General features: G+C 40.3%; 1 protein-coding gene across 12 annotated transcripts in view; it reads right to left on the reverse strand.

The window, feature by feature from the left end:
* NIN (ninein) overlaps window positions 1-13,974 on the reverse strand; it is a 111,264-nt gene that overhangs the window by 17,342 nt on the left and 79,948 nt on the right. For all 12 annotated transcript variants that reach the window (XM_055361487.2, XM_055361485.2, XM_055361491.2 and 9 more), the window contains 6 exons: window positions 10,899-11,012; window positions 7,053-7,175; window positions 6,222-6,335; window positions 4,386-4,532; window positions 2,105-2,284; window positions 939-1,085 (listed from right to left, as the gene is read on the reverse strand). In XM_055361487.2, coding sequence (XP_055217462.2) covers window positions 939-1,085; window positions 2,105-2,284; window positions 4,386-4,532; window positions 6,222-6,335; window positions 7,053-7,175; window positions 10,899-11,012 — 825 coding nt within the window. The remainder of the gene's footprint in view (window positions 1-938; window positions 1,086-2,104; window positions 2,285-4,385; window positions 4,533-6,221; window positions 6,336-7,052; window positions 7,176-10,898; window positions 11,013-13,974) is intronic.

Here is a 13,974-nt window from a genome sequence, read left to right on the forward strand (position 1 = left end):
TTCGGTCTCAGTGTCTGTTTCATCACTCCTTCTGGGGGAAGCCAGATGCTACACCCTGAGAAAAGGCCCAGGTAGTGAAGAGCTGAGGTCTCAGGCAAGCAGCCAGCAAGGAACAGCAGCCTCTTGCTAACAGTTATACGAATGAGCTTGGAAAGTAGATCCTCTAGCCCCAGTGAAGCCTTCGGGTAACTGCAGGCCTGGCCAACATGTAGACTGCATCCTCATGAGAGCCCTGAGTTGGACCACCCAGCTAAGCTGCTTCTGAAATCCTGACTTGTAGATAAGACAAGAAATGTTGTTTTAATTTGTTACATAGCAATAAAAAAAAGCCCATATTAAGATGTTTCTAAGATTTGAGTGATAAATATTTTGCCAACTTATAAGGGCTTCTAATACTAATAAAGATGATTAATTGCCTTCTTAAAGAAAGCTTAAATTGTGGTTTTTTTTTGTTTTTTTGTTTTTTTTTTTTTGAGACAGAGTCTCACTCTGTTACCCAGGCTGGAGTACACTGGTGTGATCTTGGCTCACTGCAACCTCCGCCACCTGGGTTCCAGCAATTCTCCTGCCTCAGCCTCCCGAGTAGCTGGGACTACAGTCACGTGCGACCACGCCTGGCTAATTTTTGTGTTTTTTTAGTAGAGATGGAGTTTTACCATATTGATCAGGCTGGTCTCAAACTCCTGACCTAGTGATCCGCCTGCATCGGCCTCCCAACAGGCATGAGCCACCACACCCGGCCAAATTGTTATTTTTTTCAACCATTATTCAATCAAAAAGAACCACGATGCTATTTTGACAAGATAACAGCATAAAGAGATACATGCCAAAATATGCCATCGTAATCATTTCCTTAGAAGTACACCTGAGAAGAAACACACTTAAGAACACATTATAGTGAGAACATAGATGCACGCCATATATTCTCAAAAACTCACCTTCCTGTTAGCAGGAGATTGTTCTTTCTGAAACTGATCACACTCTCTCTTCAAGCTCAATTTTTCTTGCTCTGTGGGTTTCATGGTACCTGATGGGTTTAGATGTTTTTGGTGCTTGGGAAGAAGATTGGATTCCAATTGACGGACCTAACAGGAACAAATGTTAAGAGGAAGAAATGCTAATACAATCACCCAGCCAGCAAAAACAACAAACATAGGGAAAGTTTTAATTCAGTACTTGGGTCCTGTTTAACATCCTTTTTCAATCAAGCCTGTAAATACTTGAAGCTAGCTTTTCTGGATTTCAAAAGACCTTTTCTAGGTGAGTCTGGTTGGGTCTGCAAACCCAGGACTATAGGAACAAGACTGGGAAGAGGAGACTTCTGGGTCTACTAACTCTCCAGGAGTCAACAGTGTATGTGATGTGGCTGCCAGGAAAACAGGCACAGCGGTCCCAGGCCCTTTTTTTCTCACATGAACACTACTTTTAGGAGAGAATGGGCTGACAGTTCCCATCTGCTCTTATTGGACTATTCACATCTGAAACAGTTCTACGAAGACATGAACCATGTCTGTCTTGCTCACCACTGCAGCATCAGTGATAGCAGTTTCTGGCACGGAGTAGGTGTTCTAACTAAATATCTGCGACTCTTCAGAGTTCCTCCTCAAAAGGGGTGTTAAGCATAGGTTAAATATCATTGGGAGACTGCAGCAGAGGTAAGGAATTCAAGCACCAAGTTGGTGGTTGGAAAAGACCTTAAACCTTGAAATGCTGTCTTTTAAAGGAGGCACCTTTTTCTCTCTTGAGGAGTTATTTAGACCTGCAAGATCTGAGTCTAGTTTTACCATTTTTGTACTACTAGTCTTGGTGGCCAGCCAATTTGAAGACTGTATGGTTCACATAATTTCCATGAGTCTATATTTTGGATATGAAGATTAAAGTCACAAATATATTTTAATATAAAACTGCTTATAAAAAATATTTTATAAACATCAGGATAAAATTATGTGAGTAAATGATAAATTATACATTCTTAAAATAAGTCTGCTATAGCAGGATACTCAAATCCATACCTTAGAACCATTCCAATCATATCCAACATTCATTTTCCTATCAAACTAGTCATTTTCAAACATATGCCATGATGTGCAGCTTCTCCAGTTACCTTCTCCCGGGAGTGCGTGAGTTCGGCTTTGGTGTTCTGTACCACGGTCTGGAGCCTCTCATTCTCTTGCCAAAGCAGCTGCTGTTCCTCATTCATCAGATGATCCAACTTGTCCCAGGACAGCCTTTTCTGCTGGTTTTGGAGCCCTGATGGATGAGTAGCTATTTCTGGGGCCCAGCTCTTAAGAGAATTGCAGAGTGTAAGCCTTAAAAACAAGCTATTGGGTAATTGCTGTTTTGAGACAGGTGTCATATCTACCCAATGACAACGACTCCTAGTAAGTACCTTTCAATTGTCCCCTCAGTCTTCTAATGAAAGTATGTGTATGTACATATAAATATGAATAAAACAATATTCTTGAAGTTTGATTTAAACAAAAAGGTTTGGAGAGTCTCTGTTTAAAACGGTCTTTGACAAAACAGCCATGTCATGTCCAATAATGAATATGACTGTAGGGCAAGGCCCAGTTCCATAAAGGACCCAATTGCATTGAGACTGGTGGCTTAAAAGTTGCTTCATTCTTACGAAGTTATCTTTAAGCCCAGAAGATATTCATTTGATTCACAGAGGACATAAAGAGAAGGCTGAAATGCACTGCCAACTCAAAAGCTTTCACAGGCTAAACTCTACTTTCATTTTCACATATGCAATCATATCCTTTTTTTAGAATCCAAAGCACATATTGTCCATGTAATTAACGTCTGAATTCAGAAATGTGCTTTCAGCTACCAAAGTGATTTTTTGGATCTTGAAAATGATTTAAAAAATAAAAAAGATAACACAAATAGATAAGCCTCTTGCCTTTTAAACCAAACATGAAAAAAAAAAAAGGTACAATCTCATTTTCAGAAAAAGTCAACCCAGAAGTAATTTTAAAAATGCAAACTTTTTTTTTTTTTTGAGACAGTCTCACTCTGTCACCCAGGCTGAAGTGCAGTGGCACGATCTCAGCTCACTGCAACCTCCACCTCAGGGGCTCAAGCAATTCTTATGCCTCAGCCTTCCAAGTAGCTGGGATTATGGGCGTGTGTACTACCACATCTGGCCTTTTTTTTTTGAGACAAAGTCTAGCTCTGTCGCCCAGGGTGGAGTGCAGTGGCACAATCTCGGCTCACTGCAACCTATGCCTCCCGGGTTCAAGCGATTCTCCTGCCTTAGCCTCCTGAGTAGCTGGGATTACAGGCACTCGCCACCATGCCCAGCTAATTTTTTTATTTTTAGTAGAGATGGGGTTTCAACATGTTGGGCAGGCTGGTCTTGAAGTCCTGACCTCATGATCCGCCCGCCTAGGCCTCCCAAAGTGCTGGGATTACAAGCGTGAGCCACCATGCCCGGCCATTTTTGTATTTGTAGTAGAGACAGGGTTTCGCCATGTTGGCCAGGCTGGTCTTGAACTCCTGGCTTCAAGTGGTCTGCCTGCCTCGGCCTCCCAAAGCGCTGGGATTACAGGCATGAGCCACCATGCCCAGCCCAAAACAACTATCTTATTTTTTTATAAAAAGTTTCACCAAGAGATAAAATAACTGAATGTGTCTACTTTTATTGTAGGACAAAATCTTGACATCTGCCCCAAAATGACATCTATAACATTGTTCTTAATTTATTTGCACACAGATTAGGCAGCATTGTGACTTATTAAAATGAGACACTTTCTACCACACCACCATAATGTGTCAGCCAGCTAACACTTTAATCAGCTCTTCCTGGACTTTCTGGTGCCATAGCAACCTATTTGTAGCAATGAATTATCTCCCAAAATTCAATACTATTGTTTTATGCCTTTTTAGCAGAAGCTGTACTTTTTTGCAAGTCTGTGTATAAGTTCCCAGATTAATTTCTTGCAATGTTTTTCTACATTTGATTTTTTTTAAGGTCACACAAATACTTTTATCTACCATTTAAGAAAATGTTTGTTTTGTTATTACAAAACTCAACTCAGCCATGGTCTTCTGACTTGCTCAGTACAAAAAAAAGACCTGTTTTATATCACTATGGTTTCATTTATATGAAATTTAGAAAAAAGCATCCCTAAACTACAGTGGCAGAGGGTACAGAAGTGGTTCCCTTGGGGTTACCAACTGGAGGGAACAAGAGAGAGCCTGCTGAGTGCTGGAAATGTTCTACATTTTTATCTAAGTGATGGTTATACAAACACAGATACATAAAATATGCATATTTATATGTACATGCATATACACATAAAAATAACCAAGTTGTAGTCTTAAGATTTGTATACTTTACTGTAAATAACTTATACCTAAATAAAAAAAGAACAAATCACCTTGCCACCAGCATTCTGAAGTTGCTTATGTAAAGACATCACTTCTTGTTTTAAAGCCTCCTTTTCCTGCTGAGTCACTCGTAGGTCAGATTTCATCCGGGACATTTGCAGGTTTACATTCTGCAGGGTGTCTTCTAAATTCTGAACCTGTATTGTGAGAATGATCTTTTACTGCTACACAAACTCTTGTGGTCTCACCTCTAGGATGCTCAGGAATGAATAAGGACAAAAGAACTTTCAAGTCCATTTGTTTCTCTTTACTAAATCCAGCTTTCTTGTCAGTAGCTCAGTGGAAACCCAGGACAGTATGTATATTTACAGGATGTTAAATTATATTTAGGACAATGATGAACTATGTCTGGAGCAAGGTATTGCTGATAGTCATCTGGTAGATTACTAAATGGTATCTTACAATACCAATGGGTGCCAACTGGCATCACAAAAGATGGTTTCACTGAATTTTGTAGAAATTGTTTTAGCCTATGATGTTGGACTGTAAAGGACCCTCTTAGTTGCAAATACAAATATATACTTGTAGAATCCTATTCTAGGCTAGGCATGGTGGCCCACACCAGGAATCCCAGTACTTTAGGAGGCCAAGGCAGGAGGATCGCTTGAGCCCAGGAGTTTCAAACTAGTCTAGGCAAGATGGCAAGACCCCCCATCTCTACCAAAAATAAAAAGCTGAGTGTGGTGGCGTGTGCCTGTAGTCCCAGCTACCTGGAAGGCTGAGGTGGGAGAATCCTTTGAGCCCAGGAGTTTGAGGTGGCAGCAAGTGGTGATCCAGCCTGGGATACAAAGAGACCTCACCTTTTTTTTTTTTTTTTTCTGGAGACAGAGTCTTGCTCTGTCGCCCAGGCTAGAGTGCAGTGGCACGATCTCGGCTCACTGCAACCTCCACCTCCCAGGTTCACGCCATTCTCCTGCCTCAGCCTCCCCAGTAGCTGGGACTACAAGCACTTGCCACCGCGCTCGGCTAATTTTTTTGTATTTTTAGTAGAGACGGGGTTTCACTGTGTTAGCCAGGATGGTCTTGATCTCTTGACCTCGTGATCTGCCTGCCTCGGCCTCCCAAAGTGCTGGGATTACAGGTGTGAGTCACCGTGCCCAGCTGAGACCTCACCTCTTAAAGAAGAATCCTATTTTATGCTAATATCGCATATAAATTCCAATTTTAAAAATTTAAATTCATAAAAGGAATGTTGATATAGATCTTTAAAATAGGGCATAAACTGCCTTAGAAGTCCTATTTATAAATTAGGAACAAGCAATCATTTTTATGCACTATTCTCAAGCCTTCATAATTAATAAACTTTGAGGGAAATATTTAAATTATTTTGCTGCAATGTTTGAAATATTATTTAAATCATTTTGTCATACTATATTTACTTTTTTTTTTTGAGATGGAGTCTCGCTCTGTCGTCCAGGCTGAAGTGTACTAGCATGATCTTGGCTCACTGCATCCTCCACCTCCTAGGTTCAAACAATTCTCCTGCCTCAGCCTTTGGAGTAGCTGGGACTTACAGGCACCTGCCACCACACCCGGCTTTTTTTTTTTTTTTAAATTTTTAGTAGAGATGAGGTTTCACCATGTTGGCCAGGCTGATCTCGAACTCCTGACCTCAAGTGATCTGCCCACCTCGGCCTCCCAAAGTGCTGGTGAGCCACCATGCCCAGCCTTGCCACACTATAAACGCACATCAAACATTGGTCAAATTGAATCATTTGGAACCCTCTTACGCTACTTCTACCTGGAACATTCTTTTTACTGGGATTTCTCTTGGAAGATCTAGGAGAATACTAACCGTGAAGATGAAACAAGAATTGTCCATGTACCTTTTCCTGAGAAGCCACCAGCTGTGACTTTAAGCTCGCACTCTGATGTTCCCAGGATTTCTGTTCCTGCTTCATCGTCGCAATTCTGTGCTCTAAAAGACTTGATTTTGCCAACTGTTTCAGGAAGGGAAAAAGAGGTAAGAGGGCATTTTTGCAAACAATAGCTAGCCTTAATTTATATGCCTGCACTTACATTGTCAAGAACAAGTACCATCTATTTATGTAGCGGAGCAGGGCAAGGTCAAAGGAAATGTTCTTCCTGGCTCCAAATCAAGACAAACCAAAGACTGTTTTACATGTCTATTTTTGAGGAGCTGCTTCTTTTTGGAAATTTCCTATTTTTCTTTTCTATTGCCTCATGTTTTGAGGGTGGAAGATGGTAAGCTGGAAGGCCATTAAAAATCTCAAGAGCATACCATAGGAAGAAAACAGAATATCTATTAAGGCAGGTGGGGAAAAAAGGTGGTGTTATTGGATTTGCTAAAGAAGATAAAATAGAAAAAAAGTGTTTATCTATGAAATTGATCTCAGATTATTAAACACATAATTTATATTATAACAAAATAGCGGTATAAAGTAGCACTGTGATGTGATAATGAGAAAAATTTTATATTATTGAGTTTAATAATATAATTAGTAAACAACTAATTTAGACTTCATCAGTCTTGGCTGCAGGAAGTCTAGGATCACAGAATGCCAAAGAAATGCTGCTCCAGGACACTCTGGAACAACAGACTACCACAGGAGGCCCCTGTGCCACTGTCCACAGAGAATGGTTCATTATGGTATATATTGTATATGATGATGGTAAAGTCTTATTACTTCTACTACCTTATCGACACAGCTATTTAATTCCTCACTCAGAGCTTCCTTTTCTTTCAGCAGTTTTTCGTTGTAGCTTAGAACACTAGAGATTTTTTGCTGGAAGTCAGAGAGATCGGGACATCTGTGCAGCTGTAAGAGATAAACAAATGAGCCCTCCCATCACATCTCATGGCTGGAAGTACAAAGGGGTATTTCTAAATAGGGCATTTTCACAGCTGCTGCTATTTGCCTATCTGTAGATATTTCAGAGGACATAAACTCTAGCAGAGACTATAATAAACTTCAAGGATTCCCTTCTGGCTTCTCTCTGTTCCCCAGGTGACTGTTGAAATGTCTGCTTAGGTAGATTCAACCAGGCAGACATTGTTAAATAATGATCCTAGCTCTCCATTTTACCTTCAGGGTAAAATAACATACTGCCATTCTATCATCAATTTAACACATGTAGCATATTACACTTTCCTCATACTTTTAAACAGAAAAATGTTTTTCAAAAAACCAGTCAAGACTATAGAATTGGGCTGTGGGGGTGGCTCACACCTGTAATCCCAGCACTTTGGGAAGCCAAGGTGGGGAGGATCACTTGACCTCAGGAGTTTGAGGTCAGTCTGGTGAACATGGTGAAACCTTGTCTCTATTAAAAATAATTAGCCAGGCGTGGTGGTGCATGCCTGTAATCCTGGCTACTCAGGAGGCTGAGGCAGGAGAATCGCTTGAACCTGGGAGGCGGAGGCTGCAGTGAGCCGAGATGACAGCACTCCAGGCTGGGTGACAGAGACTCTGTCTCCAAAACAGAACAAAAAAAAAAAACCCTAGAATTGGCATGAACCACATACAAGTAACAACCCAAAGGCAAGTTTAAAGATAAAACCGTGTTTTCAGCTTGTTCCCTGTACTCTTCCTTTCAGAAGGTGCCTACGCTGACTGGCCAGTAAAATGTTGTTGGTGTGAACATACTGGCTTTTCCTCTCCACTTCATGAAATCAAGACAAACCAAATACTGTTTTTATTCCTTTTCAATATCAGTGCTGGTACTAGTCTCATTTTGGGCTAGATAATTCTTCTTCAGGAGTTGGGGGTCGCGGGGCATTCTGGACACTGTAGGATGCCTCACAGCGTCTCTGGCTTTACTTAAAAGATGCCAGTAACCCCCCACGTTCCAGTTGTGAAAACAAAAAATGTGCCCGGACATTGATAAATGTTCTGGGGCAGGAGAGCAATCCTCACCCCTTCACCCTATTGAGAACCCATGCTTTAAAGAGGCTGTTTCTTACACTTCTTAACCCTTTTCCATAGTTCATAGGTTTTTAACTTTCCTCTATTTCACTTGACTCTTCAGTTCTTTATTATCATTATGATTTTACGACCATCTTTCTACTTCCTGAACCTGAAATTCTTTCACATTTAGCTGTAGGAATAGTATGACAAAACAGACTTTCAGGGTTGAATCTTGTCTTCAACTGGTGACAAATCCAGCATACCTTACAAATCTGAACAAGTCAGAAGGATATAGGAAAATGTATTTTGAAATACCTGGGCACTGGTTTAATAAAGGACCTTCTACTTTATCCACTGCCTTGTCTTCCCACCCTCCAGACACCCATAAACTTGATACCATTTTGGATGTCTGTAAACTGGCATGTAACTTTTGCTGATGCTATTTGTGTTTCCTTTCAGTGCAATAGATAACACAGATAGAAGTGCTTTGTGAACTATGAATCACGATATCATACAGAGTGACACATGCCTTCTAGGTCCACGTTGTATAATAGCAATGATGGGCTGACGCTACCCTATTCTTGGGATCCAAAAGGATCCAGGTCTCTGATAAAACAACTTTCTACCAAAGGCAGACCAGGCTCACAATTTCTTCATCTCACTATTTATACCAATGCTTGTTTAAAAAAAAAAAAAAAGCAATAAAAACGTGCTGAATGACATCCCCATCATGTTGTTTTTCTCCTAGCTCTGCTCATTTCCTTCTGTTCTCCAGCTTAGCAAAGCCACAAAGCACACATTTCCCATACTATGAATTTGAAACCAATCATTATCATCTAAAGGCTGAACAACAGACAGGCTTTCAAAAAGTCAAGGAAAAAAGGATGCTCAAGTTAATTAGGATAAAGTTGGTAATAACAGCCTTGGAATACTTCACCACACTACAGAAAGGCCCCATGAGTTTTAACTTCTGTTATGTTTATATGGACAGGCGACTTCTCTAGTCACAGCAGAACATGCATTTTGCATAGCAGTAGTTGACTTGAAAAGGTTCTTATAAAGCACCTATTGAGTACCAGTACTATACTAGGCATTATGAAAGAGACACATACCCTGAGGGTTTTATAATGCTATTAAAAAAGCAAGACGCGTAGCAGTCAATCAGATCAACATAAACATAATACCAGATTTATAGACTCAATGTTTCCACATTCAGGAAAGGACAACTTTGTGCTTACAGGTTGAAGAGACAGATGTAAGAATGAAAATTTTATATGAGTGCCATCATAATCTGATGCTGAAGTAAACAAATAAAATGGAACAACTAAATTTTCCTACTATAAATCAAGATTGTTCCAATTGAAAGACTCCTGTAAATACTGAAAACAGGACAATGTTTAGGATGCAATTTTTTTTTTTCCAACAATGCATTTCTCCATGAGAGGACATAATTTTTAAGTTGAGACCTCTTTCATATTTTCATATTTAAAATTAAGCCTTTTTTCTTTCTTTCTTTTTTGAGACAGAGTATTCTGTCGCCCAGGCTGGAGTGCAGGGGCACAGTAGCGCAATCTCAGCTCATTGGAGGCTTGACTTCCCGAGCTCAGGTGATCCTCCCATCTCAGCCTCCTGAGTAGCTGGGACTACAGGTGCACACCACTATGCCCAGCTAATTTTTTTGTAGAGATATGGTTTTGTCCTGTTGCCCAGGCTGGTCTCAAATTCCTGGCCTCAAGTGATCTGCCCACCTTGGCCTCCCAAAGTATTGGGATTACAGGCATGAGCCACTGCGCCTGGACTAAAGTTAAGCCTTTGTTTGAAACTTTGAAACAGGCTTCTGAAGTCCACATTCATGAGACTGCATGCCATCATGCTCTAGAACTGATGCCTCATAGTTGCTACAGAAAAAGGCAGAAGGATCAGTTTCTTCAGTGCCTCACAAATCAGTGTGAACAGAATTAGAAAAGTTATAAGCAAGATAGTCCCCCTCCTTTTAGACAAACATATGTTACTTTATAACCTGGCTGGGTGACAGAACAACAGTTTCTTAAACTGAAGTGGTTGGGATTCATTTATGATAATAGAATTTTAGAGTGGGCCGGGTGCAGTGGCTCACGCCTGTAATCCCAGCACTTTAGGGGGCTGACGTGGGTGGATTGCTTGAACCCAGGAATTCAAGACCAGCCTGGCCAACATGGCAAAACCCCACCTCTATTAAAAACACAAAAATTATCTGGGCGTGGTGGTGGGCACCTGTAATCCCAGCTACTCGGGGGGCTGAGGCATGAGAATTGCTTGAACCTGGGAGCTGGAGGTTGCAGTGAGCTGAGATCACACCACTGCACTCCAGCCTAGTCAACAGAGGGAAGAAGCAAACTGTCTTAAAAAAAAAAAGGGGGATTTTAGAGTGTACAGCATATATAAGTTAGACACATGTATAATTAGCAATAGCCTTTACAAATAGGATTTTGCACTTTACGTCCTCAACTTTGCCAAGCAGTACGTCCTCAGCTACCAAGCTAGTTGACAGAACTTGGTACAAAGGACAACTGGTGGTTAGAAATACCAGCCCAACAGGAGCCCACCAGGTACATATTGTTCTGTGAACCCCCCCTTAGCTGCACACAGCCTTACCTGTTTCATTTTCTCCAGTTCATCTTTGAGAAGGAGGTTTTCCTGTTGCACAATATGGGTCTGTATTTTAAATTCAGAGAGCTCCGCCTCCAGAGAAGACACTAAAGTGGAGGACTAAGAGAAAAATAAAAAAGTCAAATAACAGACATGCATATTTAGGCTGGGGAAACTTACCAGGTTCATAAAAGGCCATATTAAGGAAACAATAATATGAACTCAATGACACTGTTTTATGACCACTTTTTATCGTAAAAGACTTTCCACTTAAATGGCATGGAAAATTCAACATCATGCTAAAAAACTCAATAAACTAGGTATTGATGGAACGTATCTCCAAATAATAAGAGCTATTTATGACAAACCCACAGCCAGTATCATAATGGGCAAAAGCTGGAAGCATTCCCTTTGAAAACTGGCACAAGACAAGGATACCCTCTCTCACCACTCCTGTTCAACATAGTGTTGGAAATTCTGGCCAGGGCAGTCAGGCAGGAGAAGGAAATAAAGGGTATTCAAATAGGAAGAGAGGAAGTCAGAGTGTCTCTGTTTGCAGATGACGTGATTGTATATTTAGAAAACCCCATTGTCTCAGCCCCAAATCTCCTTAAGCTGATAAGCAACTTCAGCAAAGTCTCAGGATACAAAATCAATATGCAAAAATCACAAGCATTCCTATATACCAATGATAGCCAAATCATGAGTGAACTTCCATTCACAATTGCTATAAAGAGAATAAAATACCTAGGAATACAACTTACAAGGGACATGAAGGACCTCTTCAAGGAGAACTACAAACCACTGCTCAAGGAAATAAGAGAGGACACAAACAAATGGGAAAACATTCCATGCTCATGGATAGGAAGAATCAATATCGGGAAAATGGCCATACTGCCCAAAGTAATTTATAGATTCGGCGCTATTCCCATCAAGCTACCATTGACTTTCTTCACAGAATTAGAAAAAAACTACTTTAAATTTCATATGGAACAAAAAAGGAGCCTGTATAACCAAGACAATCCTAAGCAAAAAGAACAAAGCTGGGGGCATCACGCTACCTGACTTCAAACTATACTACAAGGCTACAGTAACCAAAACAGCATGGTACTGGTACCAAAACAGATATATAGACCAATGGAACAGAACAGAGGCCTCAGAAATAACACTACACATCTACAACCATCTGATCTTTGACAAACCTGACAAAAACAAGAAATGGGGAAAGGATTCCCTATTTAATAAATGGTGTTGGGAAAACTGGCTAGCCACATGCAGAAAACTGAAACTGGACCTCTTCCTTATACTTTATACAAAAATTAACTCAAGATGGATTAAAGACTTAAATGTAAGACCCAAAACCATAACAACCCTAGAAGAAAACCTAGGCAATACCATTCAGGACACAGGCATGGGCAAGGACTTCATGATTTCTAAGGTAAGTTTTGCATGTTTCTCCACTGTAAAATTACTGTCTTTTTCTTGGAGGAGATACTTTGAGACTATACAAATTCTATTTCTCCTCAAACTTCTGCTTATTAATTTTAACATCTATCAATGCATTTTGTCTACAACTATTATTACTGGGGTGTTTGCCTAATGATGATTTTCTATTTTCTTCTTCATTTATTAATTGGAATTAGAGCTGTTGTTTTCCCTCCCAGCTTAAATTTTTATATCAATATGGACTCATATTTATTTATTCAATTTTTTTGGTGGGGAGACAAGGTCTCACTCTGTTGCCCAGGCTGAAGTGCAGTGGTGCAATCTTCGCTCACTGCAGCCTCGACCTCCCAGGCTCAAGCGATTCTCTTGCCTCAGCCTCCTGAATAGCTGGGACTATAGGGGCATGCCACCATGACCTGCTAATTTTTTTTGCATTTTTTGTAGAGACGGGGTTTCACCATGTTGGCCAGGCTGGTTGCAAACTCCTGGGCTCAAGTGATCCACCTGCCTTGACCTCACAAAGTGCTGGGACTACAGGCATGAGCCACTATACCTGGCTGGTATTTATTGTAGTCTATGTTTATTTCATAATTATATTTATTTTATTCTATACTATCATTTATTTTGGTGATCAAATTGTTCCAGCTTTGGCCATCAGGACACAGGCCCTTTTGACATGTCCTTTTTTTTTAAAACACCTTTTTCCTTCTGGCCGCATCAGATGTTCCAGGCTTATCCTGTATTTTTCTCTGCCCCAGCCCTAGAATCCATCATTTTTCCAAGGAACCCTGGTTCCTTTTATAGGAGAATGGTGCTTAGTAACCAAGATCTGGGCAATCCATGCATATATACACATCTATGTTTCCGTATCTATCTAGCTTTGTATACATATTAGAAACCATGAGTTTATCCAAATACCTCAGATCTCAATCTAACATCAGAGGGCTCATCTTAGCATTCCCCATTGCCCCACTTGCAACTTCTTCTCCAACAGTGAGAAATCTAGTTCTTATTGTTCACAACATATTTACTTATTTGTTCAATTGTAGTAATACATATAGTAGTTTCAGAATTACTAACCCATACCTCTCATGAGAATCCTGTTTACTGACTAGATTATCATAGCATGTAGATACAGTTCATCTTGTCTTTAGCCTGGATAGTATCCAGTCAAGATATTAATTTCTGAATTACTTAAGAGAATTGTTTTCTTCCCCAGTGTGGTTATATTACCCATTTATAACACAGTTAGGCTCATCTGTTCATGTATGTGCTCCCTTTGGGTTTCTTCCCCCACCACTACCATATTGATTAGTTTTACTTGTGCACTTATTTTGGGGGTAAGTGAAGAGTACGTGAAACGTTACTATGGTTCTAAGAGTCAGAGCTATATGAAAAGATAAACTCAGAGAAGTGTCACTCGTCTTCCTCGTCCCTTCTAGCGCATTCTCATTCCTCTGTTCCATCCCTTTCCCACCCTCCCTTTTTAGTTCTGGTTTATCCTTCTTGTGTTTCTTTTGCACAAATGAGCAGACATGTACTTTTTAATATCCCTTTCTTACACGCACAAAGGCATTCTATAGATACTTTTTGCACTTTTCTTTTTTCACTTAACAGTATGTCTTGGAAATCATTT

This window comes from Gorilla gorilla, chromosome 15 (genome assembly GCF_029281585.2).
Source record: "Gorilla gorilla gorilla isolate KB3781 chromosome 15, NHGRI_mGorGor1-v2.1_pri, whole genome shotgun sequence".
Lineage (NCBI taxonomy): Eukaryota > Metazoa > Chordata > Mammalia > Primates > Hominidae > Gorilla > Gorilla gorilla.